General features: G+C 33.3%; 2 protein-coding genes across 3 annotated transcripts in view; both read left to right on the plus strand.

The window, feature by feature from the left end:
* Positions 1 to 3,386: 3,386 nt before the first annotated feature.
* On the plus strand, positions 3,387 to 6,394 carry LOC145932923 (uncharacterized). The gene is made up of 2 exons (XM_083032148.1): positions 3,387 to 3,399; positions 3,546 to 6,394. The coding sequence occupies exons 1-2, from the start codon at positions 3,387 to 3,389 to the stop codon at positions 6,392 to 6,394; spliced, it is 2,862 nt and encodes a 953-aa protein (XP_082888274.1).
* A 491-nt stretch (positions 6,395 to 6,885) lies between these two features.
* Unc80 (unc80, NALCN channel complex subunit) overlaps positions 6,886 to 20,859 on the plus strand; it is a 30,957-nt gene continuing 16,983 nt past the window's right edge. The window contains exons 1-30 of one of the 2 annotated variants that reach the window (XM_083058744.1): positions 6,886 to 7,329; positions 7,425 to 7,527; positions 7,654 to 7,702; positions 8,623 to 8,649; positions 9,216 to 9,236; positions 9,443 to 9,588; positions 9,660 to 9,807; positions 9,887 to 10,118; positions 10,314 to 10,387; positions 10,474 to 10,563; positions 10,635 to 10,712; positions 10,780 to 10,919; positions 11,103 to 11,363; positions 11,499 to 11,674; positions 11,753 to 11,940; positions 12,158 to 12,300; positions 13,658 to 13,687; positions 15,019 to 15,148; positions 15,440 to 15,631; positions 15,729 to 15,870; positions 16,097 to 16,474; positions 16,603 to 17,035; positions 17,364 to 17,487; positions 17,577 to 17,772; positions 17,857 to 17,998; positions 18,111 to 18,220; positions 18,356 to 18,546; positions 18,733 to 18,948; positions 19,031 to 19,166; positions 19,247 to 19,525. In XM_083058744.1, coding sequence (XP_082914870.1) covers positions 7,442 to 7,527; positions 7,654 to 7,702; positions 8,623 to 8,649; positions 9,216 to 9,236; positions 9,443 to 9,588; positions 9,660 to 9,807; positions 9,887 to 10,118; positions 10,314 to 10,387; positions 10,474 to 10,563; positions 10,635 to 10,712; positions 10,780 to 10,919; positions 11,103 to 11,363; positions 11,499 to 11,674; positions 11,753 to 11,940; positions 12,158 to 12,300; positions 13,658 to 13,687; positions 15,019 to 15,148; positions 15,440 to 15,631; positions 15,729 to 15,870; positions 16,097 to 16,474; positions 16,603 to 17,035; positions 17,364 to 17,487; positions 17,577 to 17,772; positions 17,857 to 17,998; positions 18,111 to 18,220; positions 18,356 to 18,546; positions 18,733 to 18,948; positions 19,031 to 19,166; positions 19,247 to 19,525 — 4,558 coding nt within the window. In that variant the 5' untranslated portion in view covers positions 6,886 to 7,329; positions 7,425 to 7,441. The remainder of the gene's footprint in view (positions 7,330 to 7,424; positions 7,528 to 7,653; positions 7,703 to 8,622; positions 8,650 to 9,215; positions 9,237 to 9,442; positions 9,589 to 9,659; positions 9,808 to 9,886; positions 10,119 to 10,313; positions 10,388 to 10,473; positions 10,564 to 10,634; positions 10,713 to 10,779; positions 10,920 to 11,102; positions 11,364 to 11,498; positions 11,675 to 11,752; positions 11,941 to 12,157; positions 12,301 to 13,657; positions 13,688 to 15,018; positions 15,149 to 15,439; positions 15,632 to 15,728; positions 15,871 to 16,096; positions 16,475 to 16,602; positions 17,036 to 17,363; positions 17,488 to 17,576; positions 17,773 to 17,856; positions 17,999 to 18,110; positions 18,221 to 18,355; positions 18,547 to 18,732; positions 18,949 to 19,030; positions 19,167 to 19,246; positions 19,526 to 20,859) is intronic. The other variant, XM_083058745.1, reaches the window with a different exon arrangement.

Consider the following 20,859-nt stretch of genomic DNA (forward strand, 5'->3'; position numbering starts at 1 on the left):
GTAGTAACAATAATTTCCTTTGTAGTTTTATCAATTAATAAATTTAAAAAATTTTTTAAATGACTCGCACCCGACATTGAGATATCGTAAATCCGCTTGCGCAGTCTTCTTTAGAATCGTTTGTAGTTGTTAACAATTGTTTATAACTTTTGAACCGCTCAACTACAAACGAAAGGAAAATCATTACAAACAACTACAAACGATTCTAAAGAAGACTGCGCGGATTTGCGATATATCAATGTCGGGTGCGAGTCATTAAAAAAATTGTTTTATTTATTAATTGATAAAACTACAAACGAAATTATTGTTACTACAAACGAAATGCTATCATTTTCCGTTTTAAAAATTTAATTTTTAAAAAGTCGGGTGCTAGGTTCACATAGCTATCATTTTATATATTTTGTTTTTTTAAATAACTTTTTTTTTAAATAACTTACTACTTAGGCTAGCGATGCAGGGCTGTCAAGATTAATAAAGAATCATTTTATATATTTTGTTTTTTTAAATAATATTTTTAGGCGCGTCTCCACCTCGCTTTCAATGTATTCACGACTTTCGATTACGTAGGTGTGATTAGACTGACCAGTCTCCGGGCTTACTACTTAGGCTCGCGATGCAGGGCTGTAAAGATTAATAAAGAATTATTTTATTTATTTCGCTTTTTTAAATAATATTTTCACACGCGTCTCCATCTCGCTTTCAACGTATTCGCGACTTTCGACCACGTAAATGCGATTAGGCTGACTAGTCTCTGGGCTTACTACTTAGGCTCGCGATACAAGGACCGTAAAGATCAATGATCACTTCCATTTTTTATATATTTCGTTTTTTAAAATAATATTTCACATGTGTCTCGTGTCTCCGCCTCGCGTCTGTTCTCAACGTATTAGGCTGACCAGTCTCTAGGCTTACTACTTAGGCTCGCGATACAAGGATCGTAAAGATTAATAAAGATCATTTTATATATATTTCGCTTTTTTAAAATAATATTTTATATGCGTCTCCGATTCGCGGTCGCTCTCAATGTATTCGCGTATTTCCAACCACGTAGTTGCGATTAGACTGACCAATCTTTGGGCTTACTACTTACGGTCGCGATGCAGGACTGTAAAGATTAATTAAGATTATTTTATATATGTATATGTATATATATATATATATTTCGTTTTTTAAAATAATATTTTACATATGTCTCCGCCTCGCGTCTGCTCTCAACGTATTAGGCTGACCAATCTTTGGGCTTACTACTTAGACTCGCGATACAAGGACCGTAAAGATCAATAAAGATTATTTTATATAAATTTCGTTTATTTTAAATATTTTTACACGCGTCTCTGCCTTGCAGCCGCTCTCAACGTATTCGTATACTTCCGACTACGTAGGTGCGATTAGGCTGACCAATCTTTGGGCTTACTACTTAGGTTTGCGATACCAGGATCGTAAAGATCAATAAAAATCATTTAGCTATGTGAACCTAGCACCCGACTTTTTAAAAATTAATTTTTTAAAACGGAAAATGATAGCATTTTGTTTGTAGTTGTTTGTAGTAACAATAATTTCGTTTGTAGTTTTATCAATTAATAAATAAAAAAAATTTTTATATTGACTCGCACTCGACAGATGAGATATCGCAAATCCGCTTGCGCAGTCTTCTTTAGAATCATTTGTACTTGTTTGTAGTGATTTTCCTTTCGTTTGTAGTTGAACGGTTCAAAAGTTATAAACAATTGTTTATTCGTCCAAGAGGTAAATTTGCTAATTTTAAAGATATGGCAAATCCGCTTGCGCAGTTTTCTTTATAATCGTTTGTAGTTGTTTGTAGTGATTTTCCTTTCATTTGTAGTTGAGTTGTTCAAAAGTTATAAACAATTGTTTATTTGTCCAAGAGCTAACTTTGTCAATTTTTAAGATTTTTCAAATCCGCTTGCGCAATCTTCTTTAGAATCGTTTGTAGTTGTTTGTAGTGATTTTCCTTTCGTTTGTAATTGAGCGGTATAAACAATTGTTTATAACTTTTGAACCGCTCAACTACAAACAAAAGGACTGATGATAGCATTTCGTTTGTAGTTGTTTGTAGTAACAAACAACTACAAACGAAATGCTATCATTTTCAGTTTTAAAAAGTCGGGTGCTAGGTTCACATAGCTCATTGATTGCAGAATCTTTTGGTACCAAGCAGACACCAGCGTACAAACTTTTTTATTTAATATACGAAAAATGAGGATGCGCCTTTTATAGGATCCGCAGCAAAAAAGTATCGATTTTAAATATTTTAAGGCGAGCCAAAAATTCATCGATTATACATTTTATAGTACATTGATTGCAGAATTTTTTGGTACCAAGCAGACACCAGCGTACAAACTTTTTCATTTAATATACGAAAAATGAGGATGCGCCGCATAGGGTCCGCGGCGACTTTATATCGATATTTAATATTTTAAGACGAGCCAAAAATTCATCGATTATACATTTTAATAGTACATTGTCTACAGAATAATTTGGTACCAATCAGACACCAAGGTACACATTTTTTTATTTAATATGCATAATATAAAACGCGCCGCACAGGGTCCGCAAATACATAGTGTCGACTTTTAATATTTTAAAACAAGACAAAAACATATTATTGCTTTGAAATTTAATTACCAAATTAGCGCTTTAATCAACTGATTTCTGTCAAAAAATGTTAACCAAATTTAAAAAACTTTATATAAAAATATTTTTTTTCTTTTATATATTAGAGGAATGGCGCGCGCATAGCGTTGTGTGTGTTTGTGCGTGTGTTGTTTTAAATTATATGGATTAATTTTTTAATCTTCATTAATGGTTTTGACAGTTATCAGCTGATTTTTGTCAAAAACATTAATCGCAGATAAGGCTTTATAACATATTATTTATAACATATTACTATTGTAATTTTTATAACATATTATTACTTTGAAATTTGATTAGGAAATTAACGCGTATTGTTAGTAATATTTTTTTACAGAAATCAGCTGATTAAAGCGTCAATTTGCTAATTAAATTTTTAAATAATAATATATTATAGAAATTAAAATAATAATATGTTTTAAATAAAATATGTTATGGTCCTTAAACTCGATTAATATTTTCTGACAGTTATCAGCTGATTTTGTCAAGAAATATTATTCTTTTAGAAATATTATTCTTTTTAATATAAAACTGAAGAATGGCACGCGCGTAGCGCGCGTTTGTGAATAATCGCAAAATCGTGCGAGATTTGCAAACAAAACATTCAAATGGCAAATTTCATGTTGATTTTATCACTTTATTTATAACCTACACATGTGCATATTGTAATTATATATCATTTTGATAAGGATTTCATAACATAATTAAATATTAATTACTCAATTTTGAGTAAAATGAGAGCCTTATGTAAATCGATGCGATAATGTATCATTTTTTAAAGTTCATCATTGTGAAAGCGTTAGATAAGTAACGTAATCGGTAATTAAATTACTTGTTAAAAAGCTTTACATAATAACATATTTAATAATAATATGTATAAATGTGATTCAAAGATTTTACTAATAATGAATTCAATTTTTTGTTAGAGATCAACATAAAAAAGGATGCATCTTCAAAAAAATCGTCGAACAAATGTTGCGTCTCCTCGAACATGAATCATGATAATTTATGGAAAGTAACAATAATTCCATCGCAAGCTACATTTTCAAATGACACAATAGCATTTTCCACGAGAACTTTAAATACCATAAGCGAACAGGAGAGTAAACGAGATCTTTTATTCAATGAAAATAAAGAAGAAAACGAGAACGCATATAAAAATGTTGAAAGATCAAAAATTACGTCATTATCTTCTATCTATCAGAAATTGAATCATGATATTTTACTTTCTTCGTTTAAGTCGGATAAACGATTGATTTGTGCATTATGTGAAAATAGGAAAAAATTGCACGATCAAATAAATAAAAAAATAAATAAAAAAAATACATATTCTCAAATACATCCAGACATAAATAATGCATCGAACGCGCCACTTATCGAGCTAGGAGCAGTTTATAAAGTTCTGGACTTCATTACAGACTCTGATCCTAAAGTTTCCTCCTTGACTAATAACTGCTGTAATGAGATTTCGCTAATATTGCGATGTTTGTTAACCCAGGGTGATGATAAAAGATTAGAGGATCTTCTCTCAAACAATTCTTCATTGTACAAATGCAAACATTGCGGAGTAATATGTTATATCCCAGGATTGCATCCTGCTACTGAAAATATTAAAGGGAATAGGACAAGAGTCAGGACAAGAGATGCTGAGATTACAAATCCCGAGCGTGCCGACTGTATTAATAATGACCAAAATAAGGAGAAATTAGAAATTTCAATAAATTTCCCAGATTTGAAGAACAATGCGCAATCAAGAATATCTATCGATGGCTCTAAAATAGACTGTCAAACTAAATATAAAGACGAATTGAACGGAATTGAATCATTGCCAGTTAAAAAGCGCGCTTTCGCAATGAGAAACTGTATTGGAAATCCGAATAAAGTTAATAATATTTTTGATACGGATGCCGACGTTAACTTCAAGATTAAACATAAATCTCATTTTAATAATAATGCCATTAAAAGATTGTTTACAGACTTTAAAACGATAAAAAGGGATAAGAAATATGAGTACAATAACATTGTGCGAAATAATAAATATGAGTCTTCGACTGCGATGAAAGTCTATGCAGATATTGACAAGGAAGAAGTTATAAGGAAGATTTCATATGAACGTAAATCGCAAATGGACAATGTGCTGGCAGAAGATAAGCATTTTAAAACTGCGCAAAAGATCCATGATTCACAACGATTGTTCGAGAAGCACGGCGATATTTATCCGATTATCGATACTGTGAAATATTTAGCACGTGGTCAATTTACGATATTGGACAACCAAAAGGATGAACTTTTTTCAAAATTACAAGAAACACGCTGCACTCGCCTCGAAGACACAAGAAAAGAACAAAGTACCATTTTGCATAACAGTCGAGACGATTATCCGCAATACGATTCAGGATTCTGGTTATTCGACAAAACGGGATATTTGCCCAAAATAGTTTTGGACGAATATCGTTGTTTACCGATGCCAAGAATGAACGGTAACAGAGAGAACATTCACTTTTCCACAAATAGTTCGCGACGTTTTAATATGAGAGAAGCGGCAGAGAACATGGATAATTGGTGTAATTATATTGAAAAAGATTCTCTTGAAGATTGCACTTTAGAACAAAGAAGAGAAAGTACTACAACTTTTAGTTCGTCGTCTGCTGAGAATTTGATACACAAATTTATAGAGTCTTTAAATAGAAAATGCAAGATAAATGATATAGATGAAGACATTTCCCGAGGCCGCAAATTAGTTTCGTCAAAGCCTTCTCTGGATATCGCTCGGCATGTCAGAGCTCAAATTGCAAACAATAGGCGTTCGAATGTAAAAAAATCAATACGTGAACTACGAGTACACGATTCAGATATTTTTACTCGATTATCGCCGAAAATACGAAGAAAGATTTGTCATTTAATTCAAAAGATAGTATCATCCGGTAAAGATTCAACATTTTATCGTGAGAAATGTTTAATGACTGACACGTCAAATAATGAAAAATTGCAGCATTCTAAATCCGTTGATGCCAATTTTGTTCATTCTAACGAGATAACAAATAATTTCGCAAACGTTTGTATTTCAACCAAATTATCTGAATTATCGGAAAATAAGAATTGTTTATTTAGAAAACAAGATAACTTTGTAAATACGTGTAGTCAAGATTCAAACAACTCCAAAGATTCTGTCAAGATTTCTTATGAAAATATGACTATTTCTTCTGACAAGTTGGGAAAAACAATACTTTCAGACAATTTGAGAAAAGTCACATGGCACATTATTTACAAAAATCCATCGTTAAAAGATATCGCTGGTAATGATGACGAGCACACAGTGGCAGATATTTCAACAATTTATCGCAAAATTCTCAAGAACAGTGAAAATATGGATTGGAACAGTTTTCAAAAATTTATTGAAATTCTTCATCCTGGTCAAAAGAAATTGTGGCGCGACATATGTAAAACAATCAGCGAGGAAGCGAAAAGAATAGCCGACGATACGGACGATAACATGGAGGTTTGTATAGAGATCAGCCCTTCAGTAAATCCTGGAAATACTTTAAAGACAGATGAAGTAACGGAATATGTTCGGGAAATCGTGTTCGAGTTGGATATGACGATGAAGGACGTTGAGACTTTTTTTAACGAAAAAACACGCTCAGCTAAAAAGCATCTTGACATACATAAAGATGCCGACGAAAATACGGCGATGGATTGGAACAACGACGAGCGAAAAACGATTTCTAAGCAGACTCGTTAATTATGTCATTCTTGGCTATGTGTCACTTTCGTATCGATTTTATATATATACATATATGTAAAAGTATTATTTCTATTTTCCTATCTCTGTCGCATACATTATTCATATTTTAAATGGCTGGAGCCTAGCAATAATTGTACCTTGAAATATGTATTATTAGTCTCACTCTCTCTCTCTATGATGGAAATAAATTGTCAATATTTGTGTATCTCGATCATTTGTAATTTAACGATACACATTTTAGCTTCGAAACGAGAAAGGCTACCAATACGTATATCTCGCCAATCATTGCTCCAAGATGGCCTCGCCCATTGTTAATATCAGGCGCCAGTCGAGTAAATGGCTAGGTGGGTAAATAGGTTGGTGAGGACGATGGCGCGGCGCCTCACGTCCGCGACAGGGTGGGTCGCCTCCCGTAGGGGTGGTCCAGCAGCAGATTCCTGGGCTGATCGATGAAACCGGCGCATTAGATTTTCCGAGAGTCGCACGCGCATTCACTATTCTGCCTGCGTAGGACGAGGGCGCGTAGAATGCGTCTCTCTCTCCTCAGTTACACGCTATCCCGGCTCCAGGGTGCATCGTATACCTCCGCTTACCGAAAATGACAGAAATGTGTTAGTAGGTTGAGTGGAACACGTGATGCTCTTCGTGCAACGTTGCTCTTTGACGATGTGATGGCCTGCATACTTCGGTGGCTGCATCCGGAGAACGTCTAGAGTAGTTGAATAATATCGCGCAACGATTTGCGCCGGCAAGAAAGACGTTTTTCTTCTAGATGTGAATTTTTCGTGTAAAGATAAAATCGTTCTTATCCTTATTTTTTGCGCCCTCGACGTTCGCCGATCGGGAATTGATCCACTGGTTGATGAAATACTGTTGACTTCGCCAAGGATATCCGCACGACGTAGGCGTATGACAGGATCCTGTTTTGCGAGGTAAGACACGTGGCAGCGATGGCAGCACTATTAATCGAAACATGTCCTGTGTCTTGGATTTTTTAAATTAATTCCTTCACACGTGATCTTTTTAGTGACAGCTAGAACAAACATGGATAAACGACGTTCCTTGGATGGAACCATCCAGGAACATCCTTTGCCTATCCCGGTTCAGATGTTTCTTTGGCGGCATATAAGGTCAGTTGATTTTTATTATTTCTAAAGATATAATGACGTACTCAGCCGTAAATAATTTGTTCTATCTGTAAATAGGCATTTATTTATTTTTACTATTTTTTTTTACTATTTTTACTATTTTTTCAGGCCATTTATTCGAGCTAAGCTAGGAAAACTCCATGAAGCATCTTGCACGGTAACAATTCAATCAATAATTATTCTAGATATCTCTTAAATTATAAGAAAGAAAGTAAACAAAAATCAACTACATTAGAAATACTTAATTCGTAATTATAAAATATGAAAGTATCTAATGCATCCGAAATTGAGAACAAGATTCATCGAAACGGTCGGTCAAATTAAATATTTTCGATCACATTTTCATAATAATAGCTTCGTATTTCCGATATCATCGATACCGAGATGCCGATTTAAATTGCGGAAATACATGCTTTTATTTTACTACGGAGGAATTTTTCTTCCTACCGGTTTTCGCTTTCGTAATCGTCTCTGCCAAAGTTGTGCTTCTTGTTCAGAACTCGCTTCATATGTCCATTAATGTAAATCTGTTTTACTTCGTGATTCTTGGATATGTCTTGAATAACGATGTTTTATTACGATCGTTTTGCATCACTACAAATGTGTGTTATCGCTTCAAGAACAAGAACAGAATTGAGTGAAAATAAATTCAATTCACGATTTCATTATTTATTTAATTTATTATATTTTTATGATATATATGTACGTTTACAAAGTTGTTTGCAGACAATAAGCTATGAAGGATCTCAAGATTCAAAAATTATAAATAATATTGTAACTTATCATCTCCTTAAGTTGTTGAAACAATGCAATGTTTTATAGAATATATTCGATATTAGATAATATCCGTTTCCTTGTTGTCCTGCATATATTTTTTTATACTTTGCGTTAAATCCTAAAAGCTTTTGTATCAATTTCTAATTGTAAAGGTTTCGAACAAAGTCGATATACCTCGAGATTAAAAACAATGCGTACAATTGTCTCGTTTTATTAGTTCTCTATGTTATGCAATACCTGCTTTATTTGCACTAACATAAATGTCCTCTCCACGCGGCCGCCTCCACGTGTTACCTGCAGTTCTGTCAACATGCGCCAGGCCATCATGTAAGTTGGCTCTGCTCGTTTAAAACCTGCCTGCAAATTTGCACGCAAGCTTGCTTTAGTCATTTCGATAGATCGTATTTACGTGGTCCTCTTGTCATCCTCGCATCTCGTACATATTTATTGTGATCAAAATCTGTAGATGTACTAAATTAATTTCTAGAACAATTTGAAATGAAACAATGTAGTCAAGTGTAATTTTAGTTAATATTGTAATAAAATATCTCTGTCTTTTATCTTTAATATTGATTCCTGATATAATTAATTTTTAGATTCTGTAAAAATATTATGTAAATATATTATATAAAAATTTAGTACACAGAAACGCACTTTGTTATGATCGAATATATTTACATGTCAGTATCTACATTATTAAATATATAATACAATTTATTATTCATTACTAAATATAGCAACATTTCATGTAGCTTTGCTCGTAGCCTGTCGTAAAAATTTGCTATTTTAACTCACATTTATATTATGAATCGTATTTTGACTTCTCGTTTTTCGTTATTCTACCATTTTCTAAATATTAATATTGTTTATTAATTCCCAAAACGCTCGCATAGGAAATGAAAGAAGCATGTACGGTCAGTATATATCAATTTTTTATAAAATATATAAAAATATAATTTATATTATATATTATTATGTGTCGACTACAAGAAGAAATTAATTATTATTTTCATTCCAAAATGTCGACTCAAATTTGTAGCTATTACGAGAAAATTATGATTACGTAAAAAGTTAAAAAGTGATGAAATTTTTTTGAAACATATCTTTCTTCTTTTCGTAGTGTCTTGAGAGGGTTTTAGTGCAAAATCTTCACAATGACCTGACACCCTCATTAAGCCAGATATTGAGCAGCGTGCCACGTTGGCGTTTGATTCAAGCCGCTCTTCCTTACGTTCTCCATGCTACCGCCAGTCTTTTGCACAATAAGTGAGTCACATCGAACATGTATATATTCTCCAAGTTGAATTTTCACGCGATGAAAGTCATTGATCTTTCAGAAAGGATTTTCAGAGCCTCGGCACGATGGAAACGACTCTTCTCTATATTCTCCATTGGATACTTTTGGATTCGGCTGAGGAATGCTCCGAGAACGAAGTCGATCAATCAAATCCTTTTCACTACTTATTTCCGATACCCACTATGACGGTAAATTATTGAAATTTTTCTTTTTTATGCGATCTGATGGAAACATAAATTGTGAAAATGATTCTCTTTCTTGGTCCAGCTCTTTATCTACCTGTTTGCGCCTCTGTTTAATCATCTAAAAGACATCGACTTCAAGACGAATTTACGATTAGAGAACGGTCTAAAAGTATGGTCCGCCATGTACGAATGCCGACATCCGGAGGCGTCTTGTTTTACAACGCATTGTCGTGCCAAGCCACGTATTTATTGGAGACAGTCTTCCAAATCTGCTAAGCATCACCTGTTATCTGATGACGTCTTTGTTGGAGGAAGTAAGTTCATTTTGATTAATAACACACAAAGTGTATTATATATTTTTATAGTACCTACAAAAAAAATCTCGATAACCATTATATTAAAATATCTATTATATATTTAATGCTGTTATACCGTTATTTTTAAGAATATTTTTTTCTCTCTCTTGTTTATTTAATTAATATCTCTTTCTTTAATTAAATATTTTTCAGATATCGAAAGTCCACCTAGCCAATCGTTTTCGGATCAAAGCGCCCAGCCGTCTTCGAAAGTAATTGACGATGATGTGAGTTTAAAATTAAATACAATACATGCATATCAAAGTTTCTCGATTGTATATAACAAAGAGTAATTTTGCATAAATAATAACAGCAACAGAGCACTTGGTTGTCGTCACCGAAAGACACAGTCTTCCCAGAAACGATTCCTGAAGAAAGCTCTGGTGCGGAGGACGAACACGTGGTAAGGAAGAGAGCTTGTGACGAATACTAATCACACACACAAATATTTAATCAACATTTTTATTGTATTAGGTAATATTCAGATTACCATCTTTGAGTGAATCGGAGAGAATGCTTGATGGGGTAAAAGAAGTTTCCACCATATTCGCAGTGAGTTACGCGAGGTAATAATTCGAGACTGAGCGCGGAACAAATAATATTTTTGTGGCTACTGTAGGGTGAAGCCAGCATCTTTCATGTCGCGATGGGCAGGACGACCAGTTCTTCGAAATCTACGTTGACGATAGAGCAGGTCACGGCAATTTCTGGATTAGACACGTGCACACAATATCAAACTGGAAAAACTGCGAAAACCGGGTTGGCTAAGTTTTACACAATTTATCTTTTTTATATAGAATTTTTATTTAATTATTTAATAAAAATTAAGGACTATGAAAAGAAAATCTTTCATAGCTTAACAAATATTTATTTTTAATCTCACCTGCTTTGATTTAGACAAAATAGTTTACAGATTTTTATTAAAGAGCATTTTTTTATTAGAGGCGCGGAAAAGGAAAAAGAGGAGAAAACTTTTAGGGCGGAGAAAGAAACGCAGGAAACCTCAAAAACACGTGGAAGTTTCTCGATTCAACGTCAAACTGCAACTGATGCAACTACGACGGAACACGCTGCCAGTTCTGCAGCCGTTGATTCGGACATTCGTGCTGCGACCTTCCTAGACGTAGCCACTTTGAGGTGTTTATTCGTATCTCAATGGCAGGAAGAGGGTATCTTCTGGGCTCTTCAGTTCTTATATTATCGGTTAGTATTAGTTTAAGATTAATCAAAATATTACTTCTATTTTGTGAAACATTAATGTAACATGCAATTATTTTTATTTTCCCTTTCTCTCTTTTTCTCTTTAATACATATAGACTATTTATCAATATATTGCAGACTACGAAAAATCAACGAGGAAATCTCAGTGCAGCAAATGCCGCGTCGCCGCAGTAACTCCTTGCCTATACCGAAAATTGAGGTGTCGATTTATCAGAGTCCTGAGAGTAAGAAGAAGGACGTATTAAAGGATTTTATAGAGGTGCCTGACACGCGCGATACTTCTGTTCCAACGGGTACGGTTCATGCCCATCTTCACCGTCTCGAGATGAATGTTTTTTTCTTTCTCTGTATAGATTTGGCCACATTTTCAGATTCACCGTGTACCACACGCAAAGGTCAGGACAGCGAATCGAGTCATACAAGACGCGCCAGCGAGAAGTCAAAAAAGCGCATGAAGATGGCCGATCTCAAGGCTTTCGTGGAAACGAAACTGTTGTCGAAGTCAGAGAAGGCACTTGAGAAGATTGGCCAGGAGGAGCCCAAAATGTTATTCGAGCAGGTAAACAAACGTTTTTAAATGCTTAGTAAAAATAATAATAAAAAATAATGAGTTTATTATATTATTCATTATATTTGTATAAATTATAGTCAAATTAAGAAAAATAATTGCTACTGTGATTTGTATTATTTCCAATTTGGCTCGTAATATTTGTAGCTCCACTAACAAAAGATATATAACTAATAATTATACATATTTAACATATTTTCATTCTTAGGAATGTCACAGAAGTCTCGATACCGGAGACGATCATCTGGCAAAACAAACTTCGACCAGCTCAAAAATTTTCGAGGCAAAGGATATCGACTACATGAAACATCCTACAAATCTAATCAAAGGAAAGAGTATGCCGAGTTTAAGGTAGGCGCTGTCTCTCTGTTTATTTTATTCGAAAGGAAGCAGTAGAAAATTTATGATTTTTCTTGCTTTAACTTTTGATCTCTTTTATTTTCGCACGTAAATACGCGTGATTTCACGGCGATTTTTTAACTTCTGTAATTAGAATAACTTTTCTAATTTATTGCAAATAATCGATTCTTAAAATTTTATTTGACTTTAATTTATTAAGTTTGGCAAACGAATGTGTGACGCATATTTACGTGCAAACATTTTTTTTGTAGTAAATTTGTTTCTTTAGTTTAAGAAGTTATAATTATATCTATATTGTAATTAAATAGCGATATCGTAATAACAATTATAGCCAGAAGGGAAGTAGTTGTGCTTAGGTTGTACGCGACAAGAAACAAACGTTTCTTTAGAGCAAGAGTTTCTTACGGGTATTGACGATATTTTTTAAAATGTTTTATAATTTTAATTAAATTTTAATTTGTGGATTCAATATTCTAACTTTTTTTAGTAGTATTTATATTTATTTTTAAAAAATTAAATAGGGTCCATTAAATTAAATTCTAAATTTCATCATATTTACGTGCAAACATTTTTTTTGTAGTAAATTTGTTTCTTTAGTTTAAGAAGCTATAATTATATCTATATTGTAATTAAATAACGATATCGTAATAACAATTATAGCCAAAAGGGAAGTAGTTGTACTTAGGTTGTACGCGACAAGAAACAAACGTTTCTTTAGAGTTTAGGGCAAGAGTTTCTTACGGGTATTGACGATATTTTTAAAAATGTTTTATAATTTTAATTAAATTTTAATTTGTGGATTCAATATTCTAACTTTTTTTAGTAGTATTTATATTTATTTTTAAAAAATTAAATAGGGTCCATTAAATTAAATTCTAAATTTCATCAGAAATATTTTTCTATAATTTATAATTATTTTCTATAACTCATAATTATTTTCTATAACTCATAATTATTTTTTATAATTTTTATAATTATTGTATCCAACATTGATAGCTAATTTTGGACAATATTTTCGACCATAAATTGGGTGAATAATATGTATGACTCTATCTCGATTAATATTTTTTTTTTAATTTACAGCATAAATTTTTAATATTAATATTTATTTATTAAAGTATAATAGCAATGTTAAATCTGAATTAAGACGGTTTATAATTGTTGAACGCTGGATAGCAATTGCGTGACCCAATATGTGGTGCGAGAATGTAACTCAGATATTTTTCAACAATTAATCCAACACTTAAATATCGATAAGCCTATCGTAATACTTATGCGTAATGGTCTTTCTCTGTGTGTGTCTCTTTTCTCTCTCTCGTTCGCCCTTTCACCCCGAACTCGTGCTCAGCTGCTTGATTAACGAGCTGACCGCGGGAGGGTAAGTCATCAATTCGGAGGAAGTTCCGTACTGCAGCTCGGTTCACACGCTTCTTTTACGAGCTTCCTGCTTTTGGTAGGACGCACATTTACCCCTTAAATACACACCAAAATTCAGCCGCATCGCCAAGAACCTACAATGGCATATAAGGCACATCCAATCCGCTCCATGTTTCAATGATAAATCTCTTTTAAAATAATCTTTTAATAATCGCTTCTGCTTTTGTTACGTATTAAAATGCCACTTAATTGTAATGATTTACATTCTGTTGATTCCATTGTATATAAAATGGTCCTGCGAGCAGTATATTATCTTGATAATTTTATATATATACATATATGTGTAAAATGATTTTCTAATATTTGCATTGGTGTATCTTATATCTTAAATATCATTAAGCAAAAGCAAATTTTAAATAATAAATAATCACTTTTAAAAAATCATTTAACAAACTTACAACAATGTGTTTGTAACGCTTTTATTTTTGTTTTATTGTTTTATGACACTCATTTATATGTATGACACACAATATTCAATTATATCATATATACTAATTTCCACACTAAGATCCACAATCAAAAATAAATATATTCCCCTTTCTATATTGCTTCAGTAAATTATTGCTTTATATATATATATATATATATATATATATATATATATATATATATATATATATATATATATTCCAGTATATAGTTCCATTAAATATATATCAACAAAATAATTACGTACATTGTAGAAATATCATACAATGTTTCATATATTTATGCATGATATATAATGATATAAATAAGAAGTTTAATAACGTTGCTCTTTTTTGGTTTTTTAATTAAAAATTATTGTTTACAGAGATTCATATATTTTTCATATCTAAATTTTCAATTCCATGTTTTTGACATTTAAAATAATAAAATATTTTTCGCATGAGTATATTTCTTAAAACTAAAAAACAAAAGTATAGCTATTAATTACAATCAATCTTTTATGGAAGTTCATCAATTTCAATACTTATGCATATAAAAACTGTCTTTTAATGTTTATTTTATTTTTTTACAACTAAAATTTGAGTTTTTATCTAAAAATCTATATATTTTTTAATCTGTGAAATTCATGTAATTGTGGACTTATTGGGCAACGTTGATAGGAAAAGCAATTAAAAATCATCGTGCATGTGTCGACGGAATGACAGGCGCACGATCGTAGATCGAAATTATAGAGATGAGAGCATAGTGCTTGATATTGTATATAGGGTTCACATTGGCAAGTAGCATGAGGATATTCGAAGGCACTTCGTCGAATTTGGTTTTTAATCTACAATTGTTTTCTAGGTACATCGGTGATACTCGCATCGAGAGAAAACAGAGTCGTTTCTATAGCCAATCCTATACCGCACCGAATCCTATCATTACCGTCACGGAGCACACGCCAACCCCATCTCCAGATTACATGAAGCGGCAGGTAAAAAAGTTATAATTTATTGCACAGAGCAAAATTGCACTATAATAGAATCATAAAGATATATTTAATTAATTTTTTCAATTTTTTTATTTTAGTATATTCTAGTAGATTTTAATACTTATTTTATTCTACATTATTTAAGATTTCTACATTATTTAACATTTATATATAATTTAAAAGAAAAAATAGTATTCATAATATTATTAATAAAATAAATTTCTTAAGAGATTAATCATTCTAATCTCAATAGTTAAGATACCTTTATTGAATTTCGGATTATTGCTTTTTCAGGGATCTATTGATAGTCAGTTGGATCTCATCAGTGTTCAAGGAGGACGTTTGTGTTCTGAGAGGAAACCTAGTCTCACGAGATCTCAGACGGATTCTAACATCACTTATATGAGCGACGAGGTGCCAGAAGCACCAGGCTCCGCATGTTACATTACCAAAGAAGGCGATATTGATCTTCAAGTCGTCTTGAAGGTATATACACGCGCGTGTATTATGTATATGTATATATAAATTACAATAAATTATTTTTAAATTTTGTGCCGTCTCGGTCACACATTTTATTGTTTAGGCGATACATTCCGTTGCATTGCGAGATAATACTTCTTGTACGCCGCGAGTCTGCGAGATTATGCTGAATTTAATGGAACTTTTAATGGACATGGGAGTGATGAAGCATTGTCTTCGGGAGGAAGCCACTGGCAGTAATGCAGGCAATAAAATCAGACTATTCAAATAGTTATATTATTTAAAACGTAGTATTTTATATATGACAACAGCTGCTCTCTACTTTGCATCTTTAAATAATTTTATTTTTTTCCCATTCTTGTATTGGGACATAGAAAATTAAATTGTTCAATTATTATGTAATAACGAAGATAAATAAAAGATCCATCACATTCTAAGCACATTCGCTGCTAAGTAATTTTATTTTTATAGGATCTGGTACAGGAATCGACAACAAATCGGAAACAGGAAAGAAACAGGATTCGCCAATGGGATTAAATCAACAGGAATACAGGCATGATGAAAAAGGCAAACTGACTACACATAATCTCCTAATGAATTGCGTGATCAGAGTGTTGAAGCACTTAGGCTGTCTGCACGGTTGCCTGGACGGAGTGCGTGGACCTCAGGCCGATATCTGTCGCTCTCAGGGCCAGACCATCCTGACTAAATTGCATCGCGCGAGCTCCCGTCAATTTTCGCGATTTTTAAGAACAATGATACGCGAACAACCGCTGCCGGAAATCTTGGACTTTTTTCACGCGTATGTTGGATACTGCGTTGATCCGAGTTCGCTGTTATCGCCACTCAGTGAGTAAATATTAAATATAAATTAAATATATTAATTTAGAAGATGTATGAACTAAAGAAATTGTTGTTCTTTACAAAAAAAAAAGTTCTTACAATTTTTTGTTAATGTAAGCTTATTTTCGTTTCAGATCAAAAACGAATATCGAGCAAGTCGCCCGATGTAGCCTGTCAAAGTGGATACGCGACTAATTTCGGCGCCGGAATGATCGGTTCCGGTGGAACCGGAGTTAGTACCTCGGGTACTTCGGGCGGAAACGTCGGCGCGACGTCCAGCGGCGTCGCGACGTCGTATAATGCCGGCGGTTACGGGACTCGCGGTATCGAAGGACAGATCATGGCCTGCGTCTTTAAGGTCTTGGTCACGCGTCTCGTCGATTCCGCGAAGCACCTAAAAGCGCAGGAGAATATCGGCCTCTACTGCGACGTGCGACAATTAATGACGTACGTCAAAGAGGCGCACGGTGGTACTTTCCGACGCGTTGCTCTCAGCGGGATTCTGGACTCTGCAGATCGTCCGAATAAACGGTGTAATAGTAACGTGCAGACGACACGTGTCATAAGGTTCGTGAATATAAATAAGCACGCTTTAAATAATCTTAAAAAACACTAATAGGAATAAAAAACATTCTTGAGAAAGTTTAGCACCATTTTTTGTGTTTAGTTTTTATATTGTGTTGTTTTTAAAATTATATTGAAATACTCTTTTTAAAAATGAAATAGTGTGCAACACTTTATATAAGCAATAATGTTTGCCAAAATACTATTAGTGTTCTAAGATTAATAATGGTTGAATAATTAAAACATAATTTTGTTTACAATTTACTGAAAAGTAAATAGCCATTTAAATAAAACTCACGATTTTTTTACATATTTCTATTAAACTTCACAGGCACATTCATCAATCGGATTTAGAGGAACACGCGGATATCGGAGGAGACACGTGTTATACCGTTGATGACAGAGGCACACGAAAGTTTCTCTTCAAGAAAAAGAGCACATCGTCCACCTGCGCTGTAAATACAATAATAATTATAACTGGACAATAATTATAACATTACCCGTTGTTCTATATAATATTAAAAAAAGGATTGACGGGGGGTAGGCGGGATCGAATTTACAGAGCCTCCTTGAAACAGAATTGAGCGAGGAAAGCGTGAAAGCCAGTCAAAGCCCGTTAGGTAATCTGCGTAAGAAACACGTGCTGACGCCTCGACAGAGCGAACGTAATTTAGGTATCGAACCTTATCTCGGGCCTGGAAAAATGCGGAAGTCGACGCGATTTCAGATCGGTGGTATCGGTGAGCAGTAGCGGCAGGAATTGCACACATCATTTGCTGCGTACTATAAACCATTATATTGAATCGTTCTTCGATCTGTTTTAGTCAATTGGTTCCGGAAGGATTACAGCCGAACTGATTCCACCGATAGCCATGAAAGTAGCGAGTCACCCACAGACGGCAGCTTTGTTAGGCAACCCAGTTTCCATTACGGTCCTTATCGCAGTGCGTCACGCACCGGTCGCGGGTAAGACGGTCTATTTAAAGACGCATACTTACTGACGCTTGTGCGCTTATAAAAAAAATATATTATTTCGAGGAAGAAAAATATTAAATTATATGTACACAATCTTTTCCAGAGTCGGCTTCACTTTTCTAAAGGCAAAACGTCGGATGGAGGATCAGCTGAATAAAATCGGTTTCGGGAAGAACAAGAAAAAAGAAAGCATGGAAGAGGCGCCTGGCAGCTGTAAGAGAATATTTTATTTAACTATTTGTGTATTATTGCTGTGTGTAAATTTTACAGCGTCACAAAATTTCAAATTAAATAATGTTAAATCGTCATAAAAATTTTCTATATATGTGTCTACGTCTCTCTGATTAGATTTCAGTCGGAGAAACTCATTAGAGCTCGGCGAGGCTTGCAGAGAATCCGAGTTCGTCGTCTTCAAGGAAAGAAGATTGGTACCTCATACTGCGGTATTCGATGGAATGTTACGATTTTCCTTTTTATTAGAGACGTGCCAGCCAGGCTCCGTTCCCGATCCTCATCTAATGGCATCGCTCTTAGATCTTGTAATGATTATTTCGATAATTTTGCAAATTATTCTATATTTCTATATAGAATAATATAGAAATATAGAAATTATATGTAATTATAATTATATTTCTATATAGAATAATATAGAAATATAGAAATTATATGACTATAAATAACATGATAAAGAACATGATAACATATATATTGACATGTGATTACAGCCATATGCTCCAATAATATCTCGTGCTTGCTTGATACTGGAATGTGCGCACTTGGTACACCAATGCAACAAAGGTCACTGGCCTAACTGGATGAAGCACAACTTTCCTATGTTTCGACCATCTGTGCCGATAAATAATCGAAATGCCTCTACTACGCTTAGACGCGTTCATGTATTACAACGCACTGCGGGAAAATTATTTTATCAATGGGCAGAGGTACTTTCAATTGGACTTTTTTCGATTAAAATAATTTTTAATGGAATAAAAAAATATAAATATGAAATTGTGATTAAAATAGGCAATAGGAGCACGCTTGGAAGAATTCTTAGCTGAAGATAAACAAAATATGGAACAAGTAACTACTATAGTATCCGACGAAAGCAAACAGAGAGATTTAATTTTAGAAGACGAAGAGGAAGATTTTCTTGATGATGGTAATATTCTTTTGAGAAATATTACAAGATTATTTGAGCGGCCACAAGTAAAATATAATACAAATTTAATAAATTTTTAGCTAGTATAAATAGTTATGGATCTCAATGCCCCTTCGCATTGCGTCACGTTGCTTGTATTTTGCTTCTGGAAGTGACAGCATTTTTAAGAGAGACTTACCAAACGTTACCAAAGTCGAGTAAACTGCTGATAAAGGAACGTCCTCCACCGTGGGAAAGAATGTATAGCCGAGAAGCAAATCGACGTTGGAGCGTGGCTCTATCATCTATGGGTCATTCACAAGCATCGGCACAAAGTCTTCAATCCATAGCCGGTGAAGTTATCAATCGTGAAGCTATCGGTTAGTATAGAAAAAAATATAAGTCAATTCTCGAAAGTCTTGAAGTATCGAGACAGTTAATCAGCATTGCGGAAAATAGGAAACAATACTTGCGAAAATCGACTAAACATGTCGTCTTTCGAAAAAAAACTAGAACAACACAAGCGTGCGCTACGCGCCATTCTTCAGTTTTATATTAAAAAGAATGATATTAAAAAAAAAATTTTTTTTGACAGGAATCAGCTGTGATAACTGTCAAAAATATTAATCGAGTTTAAAGTACTATAACATATTATTTAAAACATATTATTATTTTAATTTTTGTAACATTATTATTTTATAATTTTAATTACCAAATTAACTCTTTAATTAAGATGATTTCTGTCAAAAAATTATACTAAAGCGTTAATTTGCTAATTAAATTTCAAAGTAATAATATGTTATAAAAATTAAAATAGTAAAATGTTGTAAATAATATGTTAGAATACTTTATCCTCGATTAATATTTTTTGACAAAAATCAGCTGATAACTGTCAAAAATATTAACAGAGTTTAAAGTAGCTAATTTCTATCGAAAAATATTAATAAATCTTTTCATCAATAAAATCGTAATGAGTCTCGATGTTGGTTATATCGAATATCAAAAGATTCTTGTAGAAAATTCTATTTTTTTGTTCGCACTTTTTGTTTTAAATTTAAATACTAAATTTTCATGCATTGCATTATTAATTAATATATATGTATATATTTTTTTTATACATTGATTGCAATGCATGCATAAAAATATGTGAATTAATTATGCAATACATAAAAATTTATTATTTAAATCTTTAACAGAAAACAAAAAAAAATAGAATTTTCTATAATACAAGAATCTTTGGATCAAAATATCTGTACTTCTATTAGACACGCACGTCTGTATCTGTACATACACATCCATCACGCTGCACGTTTCGCGCGAGACTAACCGCAAGAATCTGAGTAGCTGTATCGCCAAGCACAGCCTACACGTCCACCACGCTGCGCGTCTCGCGCGAGACTGACGATCAGTCTCGCAATCGCAACGTCTCGAGAATCAGTCTCGCGCGAGACGCGCAGCGTGTCGGACGTATGGGCTGTGCTTGACGATACCGCTGCTCAGAGTCTTGCGGTCAGTCTCGCGCGAAACGTGCAGCGTGATGGATGTGTATAGAGACGCGAGAATCTAATGGAAGTACAAATATTTTTATCGAAAGATTCTTGTAGAAAACTCTATTTTTTTGTTCTCTGTTAAAGATTTAAATAATAAATTATTATGCATTGTGCTAATTAATTCACATATTTTTATGCATGCATTGCAAAATCAATGCATAAGA

This window comes from Prenolepis imparis, unplaced genomic scaffold (assembly GCF_030444845.1).
Source record: "Prenolepis imparis isolate NDT839.2.m4 unplaced genomic scaffold, iyPreImpa1.0 SCAF_2, whole genome shotgun sequence".
Taxonomy (NCBI): Eukaryota; Metazoa; Arthropoda; class Insecta; order Hymenoptera; family Formicidae; genus Prenolepis; species Prenolepis imparis.